This window comes from Castanea sativa, chromosome 10 (genome assembly GCF_040712315.1).
Source record: "Castanea sativa cultivar Marrone di Chiusa Pesio chromosome 10, ASM4071231v1".
NCBI classification, from domain to species: domain Eukaryota; kingdom Viridiplantae; phylum Streptophyta; class Magnoliopsida; order Fagales; family Fagaceae; genus Castanea; species Castanea sativa.
This window is the reverse complement of record NC_134022.1, coordinates 9,688,533-9,703,196: the sequence shown is the minus strand read 5'-3', so window position 1 is coordinate 9,703,196 and position 14,664 is coordinate 9,688,533. Positions and strand designations below refer to the sequence as shown.

Below are 14,664 nucleotides of genomic sequence, written 5' to 3'. Positions count from 1 at the left end.
CACGTTAGCCACCTATTGCAAACCCTTTCTCCCTCTTTTTGGTTTTTCTTCTCCCCATTATTTCCCAGTACCTTACTGCTATTCTTCTTTCAACCATTTCTCTTCCTTTTTGAATCTTCTTCTTCAAATCTTCTTTTCTATAAATTTGCAACTACTACTTCCCTTGCACACCTCTCTCCCATTCATTTCATGTTTTGCCCATAAAAAAGTGATTACGCTCTTTCTTTTTATGATTCTCTTCTTTCTTTTGGTTGATTTAAAATAAATAAAAAATTCTTTCTTGTATCTCTGTTTTAGGTTGGCCTGATTTGGTGTTTTGTTTCTTAATTCCCCCATCATTGTCTCTCTCATGGCTTTGGCCTAGTTTTAGTTTGAGTTAATATTTAGTATTCATTTTTTTTTTTTGGAAGTAGGAATTCAAGTTTTTATGTATTTCGTTATGAATGGTTAGTATTTAAATATGCCTTGCAAATGTTTGAGTAATATGATTATTACAAAGTTTATCACTTATTCCTTTGATATTCATTTTAATTAAGTTAATATTACAATTTGATGATGGACTTTAATTATCATGATAATCTTGCTTAGAGAATGAGAAATTTAGAATGCACAAAAATAATAAATTTGAAGCTTAGAAAGTTCAAATTATATGGAAGAAAATCTACAAAAGCATAATTTACCATGACACAAGTTAGAATAATATATATGGCCCATCTAAAAAAGAAACAATACTGACCGGACACGCCTAAAGATGCAAAAATAAAGAGTAACTAAGATTAAAAAAAAAATAATAGTAAGAAATATACATCTGTAGGACAGAGAAACATAGAAAATATTTGAAGGACTTGAGACTCGATAAATATAAGGGGCGATTATTATATATAGAATCAAGAAAGCAAAAAAGAAAAGACTCAAAGAGGGAGAAACTTTTTTTTTTTGGAAAAGAAAAAGACGGAGAAACTTAGAAGAGAAGATGTTAAATAAGTCCACTTTTTTTTTTTTCTTAAAAAACGTACTTCTAATGAGTAATTCTTAGATACTCCCGGAGTACGAAAAATGGTACTCTCTCTTCTCACATTCATGGTGAGGTCCGCTCATTAAATTCATGATAGAATCCACCATAAATGTGAAAGGAGGGAGCACCATTTCACTATACTCTGGGACTACCTAAGAATTTTCCACTTCTAATATTTTATATTTAGGAAAATTTGACCAAATCATAAAATAATTATATATTGATCCTCGTGCATCACGACGCCACGCGGTTGTGCGAATTGTATATATATAGATGTTACACACATGTTGTTCACATTGCATTCTGCTTGCCACCGTTAGCAGTTGTAAAATTACAGCGTTTTCTTTTAGCCGGAGTGAGGAAAAAAAAAAAAAAAAAAGCAAAGAGAGGCTATATCAATATGAATTTTCTAAGTTTAACAAACGCTGTGAAGAATCTATGGGACTCATGGAATATCAAGGCGGTAGTTCTCTTAAGTCTGACACTCCAGGTCATTTTGATACTGCTTGCTCCGTTAAGAAAACGCACGACAAACAGAATAGCGATCTTGTTCATCTGGGTATCTTACTTGCTGGCTGACTGGGCAGCAAGCTTTGCCGTTGGACACATCTCTAACGGTGGCAAAGACTCTACTAATCCCTGTGATAAGGAAAAGTTTGTTAGTAGTGTTGGACACTACTTCTTCTCCAGTGGTAAAGCCAAAGTCACTAGTTGCGGTGGTGATAAGCAGGGAGACGCATTGTCCAGCAATAATAATATTGACCTTTTAGCATTTTGGGCTCCCTTCCTTTTGGTACACTTGGGTGGACCAGACACTATAACTGCATTTGCCCTTGAGGATAATGAGCTGTGGCGTAGGCACTTTTTCAGCCTCATCGTCCAACTTGCGGCGACTGTATACGTCTTCTGGCTCACACTCCCAAAAAACAAGCTATGGATCCCAACATTGTTGATGTTTGGGGCAGGAATCATCAAGTATCTTGAGCGGACATTGGCCTTGTTTCTTGCAAGCTTGAATAGGTTCCGAGATTCCATGCTTAAAGAACCTGATCCGGGGCCCAACTATGCTAAGCTCATGGAGGAATACTCTTCAAAGAAAGAAGCTGGACTACCAACACATATAGAAATGACACCAGAGCCAGGTAAAGAATCAAAGCTTAAAGCTAATGTGAAAGAAGGAAGATTAACCGATGTTGAAGTGGTGATATATGCTCACCGCTACTTCAAAACATTCAAGGGACTCATCGTTGACCTTATCTTCAGCTTCCGTGAGCGCAATGAAAGCCGAAATTTTTTCCAGATAAGAACTGCAGAAGAGGCGCTCAAAGTGATAGAGTTAGAACTCAACTTCATCTATGAAGCTTTCTATACCAAGGTGGTTGTGGTGCATAGTGTGGTGGGGTACATATTCCGGTGTATATCCATTCTTTTCGTTTTGGTGGCCTTTGGATTCTTCTATTCCTTGGACAAGCATGGTTTCGTGGACATGGATGTCCAGGTCACCTACACTTTGCTATATGGTGCCATATTCCTGGATCTAATTGCTCTCATCATGCTCTTTTTCTCTGATTGGACTATTGCTTCTATCCATACCAATTGGGCCAATTGGCTATTTGGAAAGTGCTATTTGTATCTTGCCGAAAAATTTCTTGACGTAAAGAAGATAAGGTGGAGGTGGAGTGATGTCTCTGGATCTGAAAAAATTGAAGTATTGAATACGCGACGTTTGCTTCGCAGGTGGTCTGAATCCGTGTCATGTTTTAATCTGATAGTTTATTGCCTGAAGCAACGTCCATATGCAGACAAAGGGCCTTTTAACCGTTGGATCGATAAAATCATCGATAAATACGGTATTAGGAACCTTGTAAATGAATGCTCCTGTGGAGATCCAATTCCAACAAAAAAACTCCCTAAAAAGCTATGGGAATTTATCTTTGATGAGTTGCTAGAGAAATCCAGAGACGCCGCAGATGATGCAGAAACTACCAAGAAGATATGCTCAGCTAGAGGTGCTTATGCTATCCTAGAAGGCACTTTCGAAATCGAAGAGCAGCATCAAAAAACAATAACAAAAATAACAGAGGAGTATATCGAAAACGTTGCCTATGATGAGAGTCTTCTGTTGTGGCACGTTGCTACTGAACTCTGCTTTCAGGAAACCCAAAAAGATGCTGGGCATGGAGACAAAAAAGATGGCAATTGGTTGCGGAAGGTTGCTACTAAACTGATCTGCTGTCTAAAACCCCAAGGCGAAACGGTCCTTGAAGGAGCCAGTGATGGTGAGTACTGTGTTTATAGCAAACTTTTCTCAGATTACATGATATATCTTTTAGTGAAGCAGCCTGACATGATGTCAGCGGTGGCTGGAATAGGGCAACTAAGATATAGGGATACCTGTGCTGAAACTGTAAATTTCCTTAGCAGAAGGGGGATAAAAAAAAGTCTCAAAGAAGCCTGTGACGCCATCTTTGACGTGGATACAGAAGTTAGACCTGTTTATGTCAAGGGAGATAGAAGCAAATCTGTACTGTTTGATGCATGTATGCTGGCCAAAGAACTGAAAAAACTGGAGCGTGATAAGAAATGGGAGATAATAAGCAAAGTATGGGCGGAAATGTTGTCATATGCCGCTAGTCATTGCAGACCAGCTACCCATGCAAAGGAAGTAAGTAAAGGTGGACAGCTTATTTCTTTTGTTTGGTTACTCATGGCTCATTTTGGCATCGGCGAGCAGTTCCAAATCAATGAGGGCCATGCTAGAGCAAAACTTATTGTGGGTAAGTAGTTGTTGTTCAATCAGTACTGTTCTATTAGATTTATATTCGTAGTGTTAATTTAATTACCTGCTGTCAGAAATAAATTAATTGGATTGTACGTACCATTATGTGAAACTCATTCGATCGTCTGTTGTCAGTATTGTTTCATTAGTACTGTTGTATTCTTCTTTGTGCCTTTTTCATTTTTTAATATGTCCCGAGTTATCTATCTATGAGAAATAAAGTTGATTGTAACACTGTGCATTGAATCTGATGTATCTAATCTAAATTCTCATCCTGCCATTATAACTTCGGAAGTGCTTTGCTACACACATATACACACACACACACACATATATATATATATATATAATTTTTTTTTCTTCATTGATTTTCTAGCGATTGCCTTATATTATCTGACGTTGCTTTAATTTTGGGGGAGGAAAAAATTGTAAGTAAACTGAGGCTTGAAATTATATTTCACCAAATCACCTTGGCGAAGGATGACAAAAAAGCAAAACGAATGAAACAAACAATAACAATAAACAAGTCCAGGGTTAAGAGACTGCGAGATTCAACTGTGTAATTAATCAAGGTATCCCCTAAAACTATCAAGATCAAACTCGATTTTTTCATCATACTGATACAATTTTCAACCCATAATTAATTTCAGCTAGTGCAGCAATCCATGTCCTAAACTGCAATCCCAACCATATTGGTGGGTTGAGGAGAGACAGACTAGTATTTGGTTCTCCCTTATTTCAACCCACTTAAAAGGTCTTTTGGTTGGGTCTCTACAAACATTCGCGAGGTAGTGGAATTAAATTTGCCATACCCAATTTTCAAGAAATGACACTGCCACTACTAGGACAAAGTGTCAAATTGTTTTGACCATTAAGGGGTAGAGTGTGTTTTTTGAAAATCAGGTTTTACGAATTTAATTTTTGCTATACTTAAGGAGGAGTGTGAGTATAATTTACCCTTAAAATTTTTAAGGGTAAATACATTATTCATCAAATCAATCTATAGTTTGGGATAGTTTCAAAATAAATCATAATTCTAAAAATAACTAAAATCATAAGCTTTCCAAATCATATCAATTTGTCCCCTCCCCTCAAAAAAAAAAAAAAAGAGTTATTATTTACAAAAAAAAAAAATGAAAATTCATATAAGTTTGTAACCAAAATGTTTCCATATAAATCACCTATAGAAATTTTGGCCCAAAAAAGGAACTTACAAAATAATTTTAAAAAATCCTAATAGACAAATACGTTTTAAAATATATGCCATCATATACATATATATATCTATATATATATATATATATTGGCAGTAAAATATAACATATGGTATTTATATGTCGTCGGTGTCTTTTAATCATGCCCTGATAAGTGGCACGTGCAATTTATATGTTTTTTTTTTTTACTTAGTTTTAGTTAATTAATAATGACTCATTTAGCAATTTTTTTTTTCTTTAATAAACAAACACACACACACACACACACACACACACACATATATATATATATATATATATATATATATATATATAAAGGAAGTGGGGTGAGATAAGGGAATACACTCACACGCCAACATCAAAACTGTATGCGGTAGTTAGTGTCGCGGAGTAAGTGATAAACCCCTTCTCAATATTACACCTTACCGATGTGGGACAACTTAGTAACACTAAGTATCTTTTTTTTTTTTTTTTTTTAGAAACAAACACACACACACACATATATATATAGGGAAAGGGGGATGAGATAAGAGAATACACTCATACGCCAACACCTTAATTCAAACTTTTCAATATATAAAATTTAATTTAAAATCACACACACTATTTGGATGAACCGATTGATTTGCTGAATTTTTAGTCATATATAAATTTACCTAATGGTCCCCAAATATCTTTTTCTTTTGGTTAATAGACCACAATCATTTGATTGACCAATACGCGAAGGGGGAGTTAAGGGCAGGTAGACATGGTAAAAAGGGTCAGAATTTTTTGACCCGACCCGATTGACTCGCAAACCTAATCGATTTGACTCGAACCTGACTCGACCCGCCCATTTTGCCACATCTACCAACGTTGAGTAGATTGAGATTGAGGTGTAATTCTTATAAAATATTTATTGACTTTTTTTTTTACTTAATATGTTATGTACTCCATTATAGTTTGTCATTTTTTACTTACCACTTAATTTTCTCTTCCTACTTTAAACAAATCGAAAATTATACCAAAATTAGCTTCTAGAAAGCTGGAACAAGAGTTGCACCAAATTTGGGTATTAAGTGTTTAATGGTAATTGGTAAGTGGTAACAGTATTATCAGTGAGTTTAGTGGTCATTGGTAAGTGGTAACAGTATCATCAGTGAGAATCTAATTACAATTAAGGAACTCATAAATAATTGATAGATTGCATCTATATTTCAACAAAAAAAAAAAATTGTTTGAAAAATACGGGTCAACTCAACCCGACCCACAATCCGATTGACCTGTTTAAAAATAATCCGTTTTGACCCGCGACCCAATTGACTGGATCTAAACCCGACCCGACCCGCCCCGCCCCGCCTGTTTTGCCACGTCTAAGGGCAGGGCACTATGGTCTGGTTTTTCTTATTATAAGTGAGATCAGTTAATGTCATTAAATCGTTAGATTTTTAACTACTAATAGTGACTTTTCATTCTGAAGGGAGCTATATATGATAGTGATTTAATGTTTCAGCTTTTAGTACTTTTCCTTGTCATTAAACTTATTAAAACAAAGTGTATGCGAAGTTTGTTTCCCAAAAAGTAACTGTGCGCATAGTATAGTATATTGATTTAAGGAGGGGGAACAACTTCGTCTATTTTTTATTATTGATATGTTTTTCTTGTATTAGCTTGTACATATTTAGGTATGTAAAATTGATATTTTTTATCTAAGTTATCTAAAATTAATTGACCTTTTATTATTATTATTATATTTTTCATTACTTTCACGATTACTAAAACCTTTTTTTAAAGAGAAAATATATCTTTTTTACTCTAATTGTGCAATTCAATTTTATTAACCAAAAAATTTGATTATTTTATTGAAAATTTTTCTTTATTAAGATTAATATAATTTAAAATATTGTTCACACTTCACAGATTTACTTAATAAAAGAAATATTTGTTTTGAGTTAGGTAAACAGAGACTTAATGTAATTTTTTTTTTTTTTTTTGCTATAGAAAGAAAACTATAAATATTTTTTCTTTATAATTGAAACAATAAAAGCGATATATATTGTTTCTAAACCCCAACAGCCAGTGGCGACTTCAAAATTCTTTTTCAGGGTGGTCATTTAAATATTTAAATTATATAAAATCTAATAAAAAGAGAATTTCATATATTGACGACCAAAAAAAAAAAAATCAAATGCATAAATTCTTACAATTTCCTCTTTTGAAATCGTTGCATGATAATCTCATTATTAATACTGCATGCTATATCTCTTTCAAAATTTTAGTTCAATAGAATTTTTTTTTGAGCTTTTTGTTTTTATTTTTATAAGAACCTAATATATTGTTAAGTGAATTAAAATTTAAGGAAAAAATTTATTTACAAGGTTAGTTGTAACATAAGGCTATAATTGCCACTAAACAAATTAACACGGTTACATATTTTGAAAATATAACTGTTGAATTACATGTTCTTTATCTTCTTAAAACACGTGTCAAAATTTCATACTAATCGGACTTTGTTTACTATTTGTCATTAAATTTATTTTTTATGTATGATTTTAGACTACAAAAGCTCGAAATTTAAATATTTGATTGATGACATATATAGCTATTAATTTTTAATCTTCTTGAAATTTTGCAATTATGGAGAAGGATATAGGAAAAAAATGTATTCTATTGATAGAGTTGTCAAAATTCACATCTAATAAAAAAATATTGAGTGAAATTATAGCCTTAGTCTACAATCAAGTTTATTGCTATATTTTGTCAAAAATTTAATTGCGTTGGACCTAGAAAAAATTAGGGTGGTCACAAATTTTTTTTTAAAATATAAAAGAATAAAAAAATTTAAATATAATAAATATCTTTTTTCCAAGTCAGTGTGGACATATAGCGGTGTTTTCAGATTTATAGCGACGTTTTACAAGCGCCACTATAGCCCTCGTATAGTCGTATTTTATAGATTGTAGTATGGCTCTGTGACTACTTTGGACTCAATGTGGAGCTGCCCTAGTGCCAAGTAAAGAATAGCAGTAGACATCTCCCAATCGCACAAAAGAGATATGCCTTGCAAGTTGAAGAGAATATTTAAAGAAAATAAAGTTTAGCTTTCACGTAGGAAAATAATCAACTAAGATAAGGCCATGAGAAAAACCTTAATTACCAAGTAAAGAATAGTTTTAAAGCAGCACAAAGGTCTTGCCTTGCAGATTGAAGAAAAAGTAAAAGCAAGACAAAGCAAATAGGTGGAAGTACTCATCAATTAAGAAGATAAAAGTGATCAAAGAACTCCGAAATGCCAAGTAACTTATGAAGAGACGGTCTTGCAAATCTTTTGAATAATGATAGTCTTGTTAACCGGTGTTAATTTATTGGTTAATATTCAATTATGAGATGCAACGCATACTTTAAAGAACAAAACATACTTATTAATAACTCATTGGTTTGCTTATAAAAAAATTCACTGTAATTATAGAGAGGTGCTACGTCCACAACATTTTTACAACAATTTTACAACAAATCATAGGTGGTTAGTTGTTATAGGTTCAAATTTGAATCTAACACTAAAATTACTTTTTTGTCCCAACAATAACAACCAGTAACAACTTGCCACTTAGGATTTGTTGTAAAAATGTTGTGGACATATAATTTCTCGTAATTATATTGTGTTTTTCTTGATATTTGTACACAAATAATGTTTTCTTTAATAAAAATGCATAGAAAATATTTTAATAGAATAACAAATGCAAAAATCATTGAAGAGTACTCTACCAGAAAACTAAACTTTGCACAAACAGAATTGATTGCTTTCAAAATTGAAGAAAAATGAAAGGTTTGTATTCTCTAGTGCCATGTGTGACTCTTTTTGTTTTTGATGAACTATTACCATGTGTAACTCTTTAAAAAGAAAGTGCATACAAAATATCTTAATCAGTCATAATTTTTAAGCAAAAAATTAAAGCAGAACGTAACAAATTAATATATGTCTTCACAAAGTGACACACAATTCCTCCATAAACTATTCCAGATACAGCCCTCCACCACTGATCAGTAATATTTGACCAAAAGGCTTTTCATGTTTGAAGAAAGATCCTAATAAGTACAACTTCTTAATTTGTTGCAGTTTAAAAAAAAAATTATTGATGCAGTTTAATTATTTGTTATGCATGGGGTCAATTGTAGTAATAAACAGTAGATAATCCCCAGAAATTACATGAAGTATGAAATATTCAAAATCTACAAATATAATTGAGAACTACAACTCAAAAAAACAAACATTGAAATTAAGTTTTAGTTTTAGTTTTTTTCAAAAAATTAAGTTTTATTTGAATGCATAATTCCAAACTTCGACCGCCAAGTAAAGAATACCAACATTTAGGTAAAAGAAAGTAAAGAATACCAACAGACATCTTTCCCTTGCACAAAAGAGAGATACCTTGCAGGTTTTGAAGAGAAAGTAAAAGCAAGAGATTGAATTTAGCTTTCATATAACAGAGTAATCAACTAAGATAAAGCCAGGAAACTCGATTTGCCAAGTAAAGAATAGTTTTCGAGTAGCACAAAGAGACTTGGCTTGTAGATTGAAGAAAAAGTAAAAGCGAGACATTACCTATGGAAAAGTCATAAATTAAGAAGATAAAGCTAGGAAAGAACTCTAAACAACATGTAACGAATACTCTACCGGCAGATAATTCACCTTCACGCATAGAGTGCTCTTTGTCTTACAAATAGAAGAAGTAATGCAGATCATTAACTAATGTCTAGTATTTAATTGAGAACCTAAAACTATACAAGAACTCCAATTGCCATGTAAGGAATACATAACCAGACAGCGAACCTTTGCGAAAGAAAGACTCGATTGCTTGCAAATTGAAGAAAAGTAAAGAACAATGGCTTATAGCAAGTAGGAAAGCAATAAATTAAAGATAACAAGAAGAATATAAAATTCTAGAAAGTATGATTGACGTGGCAATCCCTTTACAATGCATGACTTATATATATATACAAAAAATATGAATAAAGCTATGCACAAACTCTTAATTATTAAATTTCAAATCACAAACTCTTAATTATTAAAAAGTAATATAGTAGTGAATCCAAACAAAAATCAGTAACAATTTATTACCTAGACTTTGATGTGAAATTGTTATAAAACTGTCCTCACCCTCACACTAATAAAAAAAGATAAAAGTTATTACACACACTTATACGCACAGAAAAAAAAAAAAAAAACTAAAACAGTGAATTGAAGTCACAATTTTTAATGTATAAAAAAAAAAAGTCAATTTTTAACAATTTTCAACATGAAAATTGTAGTCTCAAGTCAGGGCTTCAATTGTTTTTTCACAAGTGTGTAAATGTGTGTTACAGACACTACTCCTAATAAAAATCCCCTTGTGACGGATGGAGCATGTGGCCCCGTCATGTTGTGGTCATTGTGGATTACATTTTAGCTTTATGGCCCACAAGTAATTTTCAAACCACACTCTTTATTACAACAACATTTTTCACAATTATCTTTTGTGGAACACTATAACTAGTTGTCTATTACTTTCAATTGAACCCATTATTTTTTCTCCATCATTCACATTAGAGTTGTGACAAAATTGTGCTACAAAAGGTTATAGTAGTAAATTTTTTCTACATTCCATCTTTGAACCATCATATGAACCGAAATTCTAGTATTATTTTATAAAGCATGGATATACACACAAGATATATATGACACATTAATTCTTAGAAACTAAAATTTTTAAAAAAAAATCATATTGGGATACCTCAGTTAATTAATTAATATATATTTTTAAGTATATCTTATTTATTTATTTATTTATAGGTATATATTATGTTTATTTATAAGTTTTGAAATAAATAACATCTATCATAAATCTTTAAAACTATCTAAAATTAAAGGAATTTTATTTATTTATAAAAAAGTACTATTTTTAATTTTTTTAAATTCTTTTTTTTTAATAAAATTTACTATTTTTTCTCTCCTTATCCTATACTATATAATAAAAATTGAGTTTAAAAGATGTAATTGCACCAAATTACTGCACTAAATTACAAAAAATTTATTAGAGCAACTGGTACACCAAATTCTATAATGAGAATAGTTTGCCTAACTAATCCTACACACATGACACACTGTAAATAGCTATCACCACTCCTATTTATTTTTAATATATACGACCACTCTTATTTCTTATGTTATATGATTAACTACTGTTCTAGTCACTCACGTCCATGAGATTGGCGCCTGAAATACAGAGTTGGCAACCCACAAAATAGATAGTCAAACTTAACAAGTTGCTTGCCCACACTTTTTCAATCTCAATAATATCCTTCCAAAACATTTTGTTTCATCTCCATCAATCCAACCATGTCTTCCTCTAATGAAATACAAAAAAATCCTGGAGAAACCTCGACCCCTGTTGTACAACCCACCACACTTGACACTACTACCATTATAACCACCACTAACAACAACAGCGACACTGCAACCAGTTCCCTCAACAAAAGCAATAAAGAGGTTGACCACCACAACAATGTTGATAACAGTACAGAACGTGTTGCACTTGCACAACCCACACCTGAAACCACCCCCACCATTAATAGTGCTACCATCAACAACGGCAATGACATGGAGCAGCCGATGGAGTGCATGTGCCCTGGGATTTGGGATTTGTGTCGCAAGAAGACGAAGACGGAAGAGGAGGAACCAAGCAGTAGGGGAAAGGACAACAGCTATGAAAGACACGTTGGGAAGTTAAATAAAAATCTCCTCGAAATTGAACGTTACTTAAAGATACTTGAGAATTTTCCAGCAAGTGACAATCAGAAAGAATTACAAACTCACTTACAGAAATTAAAAGATGTAGTTGACAGTGAAAGAAAGAAACCAACCGTTGGTACTGGAACAAAAACTCCAGTCTGGATTCCTAAGATCAGCAAGGAAATTATGAAGTTGAAGCAGCAGTTTTCATCGCCTGACGGACTGATGGAGAAATTGAGTCTGAGTGCTGATTTACCGTCAAGCACTGGGTCTAAAGGTGGCAGTGCAGTCCTTGCTGAGTTGGGTAACGTACACCAGAATGCTAGTTTCATCAATAGCTCATTTTACAAAGAAATTCACCAGATTTTTTACGGGCTTGATAAAAGAAAAATGTTCCTTTTGTCATGCTTTACTGTTTTCCCAGAAAATGCAGTGGTGAAGAGGAGGATCTTTGTATATTGGGGATTGGGAGAGGACAAGCTGGCTCCAGTTACTAATGGAAAAAACGCAGAAGAGGCCTCGTCGGACGCTTCAGTTACTGAAGACAAACCTGAGAAAATCGTTGCCCGCATTCTTGAGGAATTTCTAGAGAAAGGCTTAATCGAGGCTATTACAAAAAAGCGAAAGCAGCGAAAGCATGTTAAAAGCTATAAAATGCATCCTCTAGTGCGTTCTGCTGTGATTCAGATTTCCAAGAAGGCTGGATTTTTTAATTATGATGAAAAGGGGAATGTGCTTTACCAGAGACATTGGGCTTATATAGAACCTATGGGGAAGCGGGAGGTGGTGGAGAATGTCTTACTCCCACAGTGTGGCAGGCTGTGTTTGCTACAGGCCGAGGAGTATGAGCAGTTTTTAGAGACAAAACCTTTTACGGCTGAAGGGTTGTCACCACTACCTCAGATTTCAGATGATTATCTGGGAAATATCGTTACATTATTCAATGTTAATGAGCCTTTTCCTGATCTCGAATTGGCGTGGCTATCAAAGCTGAAAGATAAAAAAATGGGACAGTCAATCAATAAAGAGCCAAGCGCGGTGGACTGGTTATCCAAGATGAAATCTGCCAAAGTTGTTTGTTTGGGAAGCTGGCTGGGGTCAGCTAAACCTCACATTGAAGTGGAGAGCATTGAATTCTTAAAAGGGTTGACGAATAGCGAAGATTTAAGGTTTCTTAGCCTTCAAGGAGTCTCTAGAATTACTGAGCTTCCAGATTCCATAGGAAAGCACAGCAATTTGGAGATCTTGGATCTCAAGGAGTGTCACAATCTGGAGATGCTTTCAAAGGAGATAACCAAACTCAAGAAGCTCAGGTACTTGGATCTTTCTGACTGTTATTTGCTAGCTCGCATGCCCAAGGGGCTAGGGGCCCTCTCAGAACTTGTAGTCCTTAAAGGGTTTGTCATTAGTAATACACAAAGGAAAGACTCGGGTACTTTAAAAGAATTGGAGGGATTGAAGAAGCTGAGGAAACTGACCATCAATGCAAGTAGTGAAGCATTCCCTGCAGAAGAGGATCTACATGCTCTCCAAGAGCTTGGTAAAAACGCACTTCGAAAGCTAACAATAGCATGGGGAGCAGAGCCAAATAAAGCAGATCTTAAAACAGAAGTTCCGAAGAATGGAAATGTAGTCAAACAAACACCCAAATGTTTACACTTCCTATTATCATCACTACCACCCAAACCATCTGAAACAAAAGTCATATCCCCAACCCCGACATCGACGAAACTTCCAGAGGAACTTGAGAAGCTGGATCTTCAGTGTTTCCCCATGTCTAAAGCGAAGTGGTTGACACCTAATTCTTTGCCCCACCTAAAAAAACTCTACATAAGAGGAGGAAACCTCGCAACTCTAGAGGATCTGGACACAAAAATCTGGTCCGAAGTGAAGACTTTACGTTTGAAGTATTTGCGTGATTTGAAGATGAATTGGATAAAAATGAAGGAATCTTTTCCACAATTGAAATACTTGGAGAAAGTCAAATGCCCTGGGATCACACTCTGCCCTTGTGACGAGCATGGAGTGTGGATGACGGATGAATCCTGATCAGTTGTGACTGAGAGGGATTGTTTGTTGTTCTCTACTAGCCTCACATTATTGTATTATTAAATACTATTGTGGTGTGTTGATTGGTTTTTTCTTTTTCCTATTCTGAGAGAGAGAGAGAGAGAGAGAATAATATTATTGCTATTTAATTTGAATTTCAAATCTATATCTTATCTGAATTCTGTACTTCATTAATGGATTTTTACTAAATAAATGACAATATATCTTTTTATATAATACTCCTTGCATATTTGTTCCATCGAAGCCATTATTTCATATTGAAGAAAACTGTGTTTCTTAGAGAGAATATTCTAGTAAGAAAATATCAAATGAGAAATTCTGTATATATTGTATTGAATAAATTACAAGTAATACATCTTATATATGCTAACTAACCACAACTGATTAGGCGCCAAAACTCTATCCTAATAGAATTGTTTAGTGTCCAATAGAATAGAAACACGTGGACTAACAGAGTAACTAACTAATACTCAAAGCCTTATGCAAAGCTACATACAGTTTTACAAATCTATTAATCAACTACAAGTCGTTTAAGCAGCACTGAACTTGTCTGTTAACTGATGCAGCACCATGATCAACCATGATCCTTTACACATATGACCTTTTCATATTTCTTTGTAAAACGCTATTATGTACTGGTGCACGTTGAGTAGAATTATATAAACTTCTGCTAGTATTGCTCACGATTTATAACTGAGTAGGATAGGCAAGATTTTTTTTTTTTTTTGGAAACCAAAACGATAGAAACCTTTATTGATAAGAGTATGTTAACCACAACACAACATACATGAACGACTCAGAAGCCTCCAAAAACAATTGACCCCAAAAAAACAAAAGA

At 33.7% G+C, this 14,664-nt stretch overlaps 2 protein-coding genes across 3 annotated transcripts; both read left to right on the top strand.

Moving 5' to 3' along the window:
• Positions 1-1,349: 1,349 nt before the first annotated feature.
• LOC142612989 (uncharacterized) lies at positions 1,350-4,035 on the top strand. 2 transcript variants are annotated; one of them, XM_075785166.1, is made up of 2 exons: positions 1,350-3,294; positions 3,440-3,581. In XM_075785166.1, exons 1-2 carry the CDS (start codon positions 1,416-1,418, stop codon positions 3,448-3,450), a joined length of 1,890 nt encoding a protein of 629 aa, XP_075641281.1. In that variant the 5' UTR covers positions 1,350-1,415; the 3' UTR covers positions 3,451-3,581. The 2 variants fall into 2 exon arrangements, with proteins under 2 accessions (XP_075641281.1, XP_075641280.1); XM_075785165.1 differs by having other exon boundaries at positions 1,355-4,035.
• Positions 4,036-11,363: 7,328 nt separating this feature from the next.
• On the top strand, positions 11,364-13,805 carry LOC142611999 (uncharacterized). Its single transcript, XM_075784136.1, has one exon. The coding sequence runs from the start codon at positions 11,364-11,366 to the stop codon at positions 13,803-13,805; it is 2,442 nt and encodes an 813-aa protein (XP_075640251.1).
• Positions 13,806-14,664: the final 859 nt, after the last annotated feature.